General features: G+C 48.2%; 1 protein-coding gene across 1 annotated transcript; it reads right to left on the reverse strand.

The window, feature by feature from the left end:
- Positions 1-1519: 1519 nt before the first annotated feature.
- Positions 1520-3468, reverse strand: LOC125505967 (HXXXD-type acyl-transferase family protein). The gene is made up of 2 exons (XM_048670861.2): positions 2886-3468; positions 1520-2604 (listed from the first exon to the last, which is right to left on the reverse strand). The coding sequence occupies exons 1-2, from the start codon at positions 3342-3344 to the stop codon at positions 1705-1707; spliced, it is 1359 nt and encodes a 452-aa protein (XP_048526818.2). The 5' UTR covers positions 3345-3468; the 3' UTR covers positions 1520-1704.
- Positions 3469-7286: the final 3818 nt, after the last annotated feature.

Raw genomic sequence — 7286 nt, forward strand, 5'->3', positions numbered from 1 at the left:
GTGAACATTTTTGAAAACACAAATAGTATTTGAATTTTTGAGACAGTTTTTAATATTTTGGACAGTTTTTGATAATGGGAATATTTTCTGAATTGTTGAAAAAATATTGAGAAGCCGAAAGATTTTTTTAAAATTCCCAAGCACTTTTTGAAGATGCGAACATCATTTTAAAACAGGGACAATTTTTAATATTCTGAACATTTTTGTAAGCATGAACATTTTCCGCATTATGAGCAAAAAATGTAAAACCAGAACAATTTTTTCAATCACGAACATATTTTGAATTTTTAGAACAAATTTCGAAATGGAGAACAATTTTGCAAATCCCATAAATTTAAACACGAACAAATTCTGAATACATGACCAACAATTCAAAACCAAGCACATCTTTTGAATTTATGATCAAGTTTTAAATACAAGAACAAAAACATTCCAAACAATATCTGAAAAAACGGGAACATTTCTTGAAATAACTGAACAAAATTTTAAAATGGAAACAGTTTTTGAAAAAACATGAACATTTTTATAAAGTTTGAACTTTTTTGTAAGCATGAACATTTTTAAGTTTCCAAATAATTTTCGAAAAAAGAAAAAAAGAAACATAAAAGGAAAAGAAAAAATGTTTCGAATAATTTCAAGTTGAACATTTTTTAAACTCTTGAAATTTTTTTGAAATTATGATCTAATTTTGAAACCATGAACATTTTTTTGAAATCTTGACCAAACTTTGAAAGTTTTGTGAAATTTTTGAAATTCAAATATTTTTTGAATTTATTAGCAAATTTTATAACTACAAACATTTTTTGAAATCTGAACAAAGTTGGAATTATCAAAAAATATTTTAAAGGAAAAACTACTTGAAAAGGAAAAAAGAAAATAGAAACAAAAAAGTGAAAAGAAAAAAGAAACAGAAAAAAAAGGAGAGAACAAAGAAAAACGGAAAAAGGAAAAAAGGAAAATATAAAGGAGAAATAAAGACCGGTTCAGGGACTTCTAGAAGGTTCCCAAAGCCAGTAAAAACCGGCTGGGAATCCTCTAGAAGGTTCACAAAACCAGAACCTGTACATACGCTATAGCTGGCCTGGCCCAAGTCGCGCTCTAGGTCGTCCGCCTATGCGATACGGCGACTCTTTGACGCAAAATGCGTCAAATAGGGTTTTCCAGTATCTATTACTAAGGTGTAAGTAAAAAATGGAAGACTTTAACCCCTCATTTTCCACCTACATTGCAGATATGAACAAATATTGTCAGGAATTTGCATGGTTATACTTCATCCCACAACGACCTTGCACAATTATTGCTGGTACAGTAACATAATTGAGACCGTAGCGGTCTGTCTCCTCAAGTGTTTCCCGGTCCAAAAATAAAATAAAGTCGGTTATACTAGTAGTAGTACTACGATTGTTTTTACTTTTCATATGCAAACCAAAGCCCTTTGTGGTTGCGAACTTCTGCAGTGGAGTTAGCAAATCTTAATAAATCCGAAGTTTGATATACTAGTAGAATAACACCATGACCATGAATGTTTAAACTCCCAATATAAAACCTTCAAAACTACTACAGCAATAACAACACCAGAACACTAGCATTCACGTGCACATTACATCAGGGAAGTACATCAAAACCATTCGAAGGCATCACCATCAAGCTAAAGCGAACATACAGTGAAACCGTTAACAGCCAGTTTTTATTCGGCCGTGGATCCTACTGTGCCTTGGCCCCCGTTCCCACCTTAGGCCCAGCCACCACCTCGCCGCCGTACCGGAGCAGCTCGACGTCGCGGCAGATCCTGGCCGTCGTCTCTGCCGGGAGCGTCACCACCACGTCCCTCGCCGCGTCGCCCTCGGCCGCGGGCACGACGATCACGATCCCCTCTCCGGCCGCCCCGCCGACGCGGCATGCCACGCGCGCCGGCGGCACCCCGGCCACGAACTCGGCGCCGTACATGGGCACGTGGTCCAGCGCCATGCAGGTGAACTCTGGCCCGTACATCTGGAAGGGCTCGCCGCCTTCGGCCTGCCGCGCGTGCAGCCACTCCACGGCGGCCCACACATCCTCCTCCGGCACGCCGGCCACGCGCCGGTCCAGCGCCGCCGCCACGGCCGCGAGCCCCGACGCCAGGTCGGCGCGCGCGCGCGTGAAGTGGACGACGCTGCCGTAGTACCCCGTCGGCAGCGGCGCGTGCATCTTCTTGCGGAAGTCGATGGCGAGCGTGAGCTCCCTCTCCTCCTCGGCGCCGGCGACGCGGAGCCAGAAGAGCGCGGCGAGCGCCGCGAAGGGGCTCGTCTCGGGCTCGAGGGAGGACAGCAGCGCGCGCATGGCGTCGGCCGGGAAGTGGAACGTTGCGGATGACATGGCGTCGGCGGCGTCGGCGCTAGGCGGAGCGGCCGCGGACTTGGCGGCGAGCAGAGGCGGCGCCGGGGGCGGCGAGGCGGCCGGGGGCACGGCGAAGGACGGCGAGTGGAGGAAGGGCGGGTAGGGGCTGGTGCTCCGGCGGTGGGCGGCGGCCCAGCCGTGGAAGAAGAGCGCGGCCGCCGTGGGGTCGTTGTGGTAGTGCGTGCAGCTCAGCCCCAGCGCGTACGACTTGTCCGCGAACTCCGTCAGCTGCATCCACATCGCCATGCACGGCCACGAAATGTTAATGCTGTACCAGTGGATAAATGCAGACATGTGACGCATTCATTCGACCTGAGAAATCTGACGTGCAACTACTCCACAAGCAATTCAATTCTTGGAGCTGTTCTACTGCAACAGCACTGCAACGCTGCTATACTTGTATTACAAATTTACTAATGCAATAGAAGGTCGATCGGGGAACTGATCCTCAACAATGTCTATGGTCATGAAGCATTGAACGGAAGAAATAGTATGAGATTAGTAGGCACCTGGACGTAGAAGGGAGACCAGATGTAAGCATCGGACCCCATGGGCTCGAAGTAGGCAAGGTCCATCTCGTCGTCGCCGGACGCCGTGGCGAGCCACTCGTCAAGCGTGACCGACGCCCTCGCGTCCACGGTGCGCACGCCGGCGTCGTTGCATTTGACAATCCACCCGGAGCCGGCCGCGGGGCCGCCCTCTCCTTCGGGGCGGGTGAGCCGGCCGACCATGGCCGGGTAGAGCGAGAGCGCCTCGGAGAGCGACTCCTTGAGCGGGTCCCGGTCGACGCCGGGCGCGGCGCGGCAGTAGAGCACCAGGTGCACGGCGTGGCGGCCCATGGCGTTGTCCAGCGCCGAGAGCTCGTGCGTCTTGCCGGGGCGCACCGGCGTGACCGACGCCGCCGTCGACTTGGCGTACCGCGTCACGCGGCTGCCCGGTGCCGTCGCCAGGCCCGTCGCCGTCGGCATCTCCGGTCACGGTGCGCGCGCAGAGGAAAGGAGAGGGAGACGAGTGACTGAGGATCCGGGGGCGCGGTCAGGTTCACTGGCGCTGGCAGGGGAGGGGTGATCCGGAGCATAAGTAGATCGGGGGAATTAATATGGCGGGAAGAGGTTGGCGGGGTTTAGATGCTGGTAGCTGAGCGCACATAACTGCCTGTTCAATTCCAGTCGCGAAAAAAAAACTGCCTGTTCAATTCGCGGTGGACGGGCCCGGCGCTCGTGGGGTGTCCGGTTGGTTGGTTGGTGGCCGGAGCACGGCGGTGGCGTCATGGGCTCGTGCCGTGCGCGCGCCGTGGAGCTCTCGTGGATTGGCCTCAGATCTCCTCCTCCGGCCATGGAGCAATCTCTGCAACACTGGACCCATCAAGGCATAGCTCTACCCCTGCGAAGTTTAATCTGTGGAAGAAGCTCTAGCTCTGTCACTGACCAACTGATCCGACATTGAGAGTAGTCGCTGCAACGTTGCCTTATCGAGAGTGAGTTTTTTTCGCAAACAACGAGAGTGCAGTGATGTTTGGTTGCCTTATTTTTTTGTTGGGCCTGCATCGCATGCTTCTCAAAGCAGTTCAGAGCCTGGCTCGCTGGAAACCCTCGGATCGGCAGTTTCTCGCGAGTCAGGCTGAGTGCGGCGGGAGGTCGCTGGGCGGTAGCGAGGGGGATGGCGGGAGATGGAAATCTGGCGCGCCGTCTTGGCGCCAAATTAGCCTGACCCCCCTTTCACTCGCTCACCCATAGCCACTGTCCCCCTTTCTTCTCCACTGCCTCATCACCGGCGGCGGCTGCGATTTCAGATCTGCGCTATAGGCGGCGGCGGCAGAAGATGCGGCGGCGTTTGCGGCTGATCTGGTGCTCCCCTTGCTGTTGGCCACCGTCTGGTCGACCTACTCTGTGCCATGGCTCCCCCTACGTCGTCCTCGTCTCCGGTGCCGGTAAGCAGCACCCCCTCCCTCTTTGTTAGCTCAGTGGTTAGGCCTTTAAGCTAGGTGTAGGATCGATTTCCCACTGAACGAACCGTCGATGTCGACTAGGTTATGGACGCACGGATGAGGCTGATAATCCAGGCAGCAGCACTGATTAGTGTGATTCAGGCATGGGTCATGTTCATGCACTAGAGAGCTGTTCGTCGTGCTGGGAGACCGTTGATCCGCTATAGTCCATTGTTTCCCCGGGAACAGGAGAGAATCCAAAATCTGAACTACATCTACAACTGCAATGACGTCGAGGCTCTGTGGATGCTTAGAATGAAAAGAGCACCATTTGCCAGGCTTGTCGAGACCTTCAGGAGCAGGGGCCTGTTACAAGATAGCATCAGCACCAGTGTCGAAGAGTAAGTGTCCATGTTCCTCCATGTTGTTGGCCATAACCAGAGGTTCAGGGTCATTCACAACACGTTTAGGAGATCAATGAAGAACATCTCTAGGTACTTCAAGCAGGTGCTTTATGCTATTGGGGAGCTTAGAGGAGAGAGGATCAGGAGACCATCTGGCCAGACTCCACCCAAAATTCGCGGAAGCCCAAGATGGTATCCATACTTCAAGGTGAGCATTGACAATATACACTTTTCATGGCTTGATATGCTTGTATTGTTCAAGTTCAGCACTAACACAGGCTAGTGATATCATTTTCAGGACTGCATTGGGGCAATAGATGGTACTCATGTCACTGCTAGAGTTCCTAGGTCACAGTCTGCAACATACAGGGGGAGGAAGCACTACACAAGTCAGAATGTGCTTGCTGCTGTTGACTTTGATCTGAAGTTCACATATGTGCTAGCTAGCTAGGAGGGGTCAGCGCATGATGCAAACATTCTCACTGACAGCATGAGTCGACCTGATGGGATCAACATCCCCGACGGCAAGTTCTACCTTGGAAATGCTGGCTATGCATGTCGGCCGGGTATTCTTCCACCCTTCAGGAAAACAAGGTACCATCTCAACGAGTTCTCTGGTAGAAACTTTCCTAGGACTGCACATGAGTTGTTTAATCTCACACACTCCAGCCTTAGAGTAACTGTTGAGAGGGCATTTGGAGCTCTGAAGAATATGTTTAAGATCCTGGATTAGAAGCCATTCCACCCATACTCCACTCAAGTTAAGCTAGTTCTTGCTTGTTGCATTATGCATAACTGGATCCTCTAGTGCGGCTTTGATGAACACGTGCCTGAGGAGGAAGAGGTCGAGCCTGACGATGTTGTTAGCTCTGGCCATGGTGTGGAGGCATTTGATAATGATGGTTGGAAGAACAAAAGGTTGGAGTGGGCAGAGACAATGTGGCTTAACATAGATCAGTGCAGGATTTGAAGAAGAGGAAGAAGAAACAGCAGCAGCAGAAGCACAGAAGAAGAAGAAGAAGCAGCAGAAGCAGAAGAGGAAGATGAAGAGGAAGATGAAGCAGCAACACCGATGAACTATCCTCTATTTAGCCAATGGCTCTTAATAATTTGATCCGTCATTTGATTGTAGTTAGGATGAACTGTCATTTGTTTAACTAGCTGACACTATGTTCAGGTTGTGTGTGGTAAGGTCACCACTAGATAGAAGTGGTGACAACACCTTATGCAGATTGCAACCAAACACCATGCCATATGTGCACCTAATGCAATGCGGGCAACCAAACGCTGGGTCAAAAATGTTTGTCTCATGCAACTAGGGGCATGCATGCAACCAAACTATGTGCTTCTGGGTTTTTTTGGCCTGCATCCCCTCAAACCGGCTCAATAGAGCCAGGATCGTCAGGCCAGGCTGAATCGGCAATGTAACCAAACACGCCCTAAGTTAGCATTTTATTCTCACAGATTCCATCAGTTAAGAAAATGGGCGTGTGTTTTGTTTTCCACAGTATTAGAAAAATGACCCGTGCATTGCAACGGGATATTTTTTGTCAAAAGATGCAATATGCCTTGGTTCCAGCAAATTGGCTCACGGGCCTTTTAATTCCGGACGGAGGTAGTATTTGAGAGAATTAATCAAAATGCAATGGTAGCAAATAGGCTTGTGCCTTCGTGTATTCAAATTTGATGAGAGTTGTATGTGCATCAACACTTTGGTTCTAGGTTCCGCACAGGCCATCACACTTAATGTTAACTTCCTCTGAGACTGGCCACAATGGGAGTAATTTCAGCAGTAACATCGAGTCCAACTCAACAAATTTGTTTATGTGGCAATGAGTTAATGAGGAGAGAGATAGTTTCAGTAACTTAGCTAGTTACTATAACATCACATGTATCAATGCAATATGAGTCTATAATCTAATAAATGAAGCTTTGCATGTTACCACACTTATGTTACTACCCACTATGAAGATAGTAACATAGTCTAGGGATATGTGTATGTTACTCTTCATTGTGACTAGTCTGAGTGTTATTTATTATCAGGCCAGGAGTACTATTCAATATGCTAGTGCATGTTAATCCCAAGGGTGCTACCAATATATTATTATGCACAACCTATAATCCCATTTTAATTACAATTGACACCACCATGATATCTCTAACACCCACTGGTGGAGAGACTTACAAACTTGAGATAGTGGTACCTGAACATACTTTGAGATCATTTTGTCCTTTAATCTAAGGTAACATATTTGCGTATATATCAAACTTTTGTTGTCTGCAAATAACAAAATCTATGAAATGAACTGAAACATGAGTTTATCCCTACGTGCATGTTCCTCCCTTATTAGGAAGGTTTTGGTTTGGAGGAATCTTGTAGGATTTCTAGAGGATAGGAATTTTGTAGGAAATATTCCTATGGAGTTGTTTGGTTTGTAGAAATGGATTCCTATTCCTATATAGGATAGGAATCAATCCTTCACATTTCAAAGGAAAACAACATTAGCCTAGACTCAATGGAAAAATTCATATCCTATGAATCAAGTGACATCTCTTTCCCTATAGGAAGTGAGATGCAT

This window comes from Triticum urartu, chromosome 5A (assembly GCF_056163025.1).
Source record: "Triticum urartu cultivar PI428250 chromosome 5A, HENAU_Tu73, whole genome shotgun sequence".
Classification (NCBI taxonomy): Eukaryota; Viridiplantae; Streptophyta; class Magnoliopsida; order Poales; family Poaceae; genus Triticum; species Triticum urartu.

What these genes read in the sequence shown, in the direction of transcription:
- LOC125505967 (XM_048670861.2), bottom strand. Translation starts at nt 3,344, where the DNA reads ATGCCGACGGCGACGGGCCTGGCGACGGCACCGGGCAGCCGCGTGACG. An exon ending in GGTCTCCCTTCTACGTCCAG is followed by an intron (nt 2,605 to 2,885) that starts GTGCCTACTAAT and finishes ATGTGGATGCAG; the next exon opens with CTGACGGAGTTCGCGGACAA.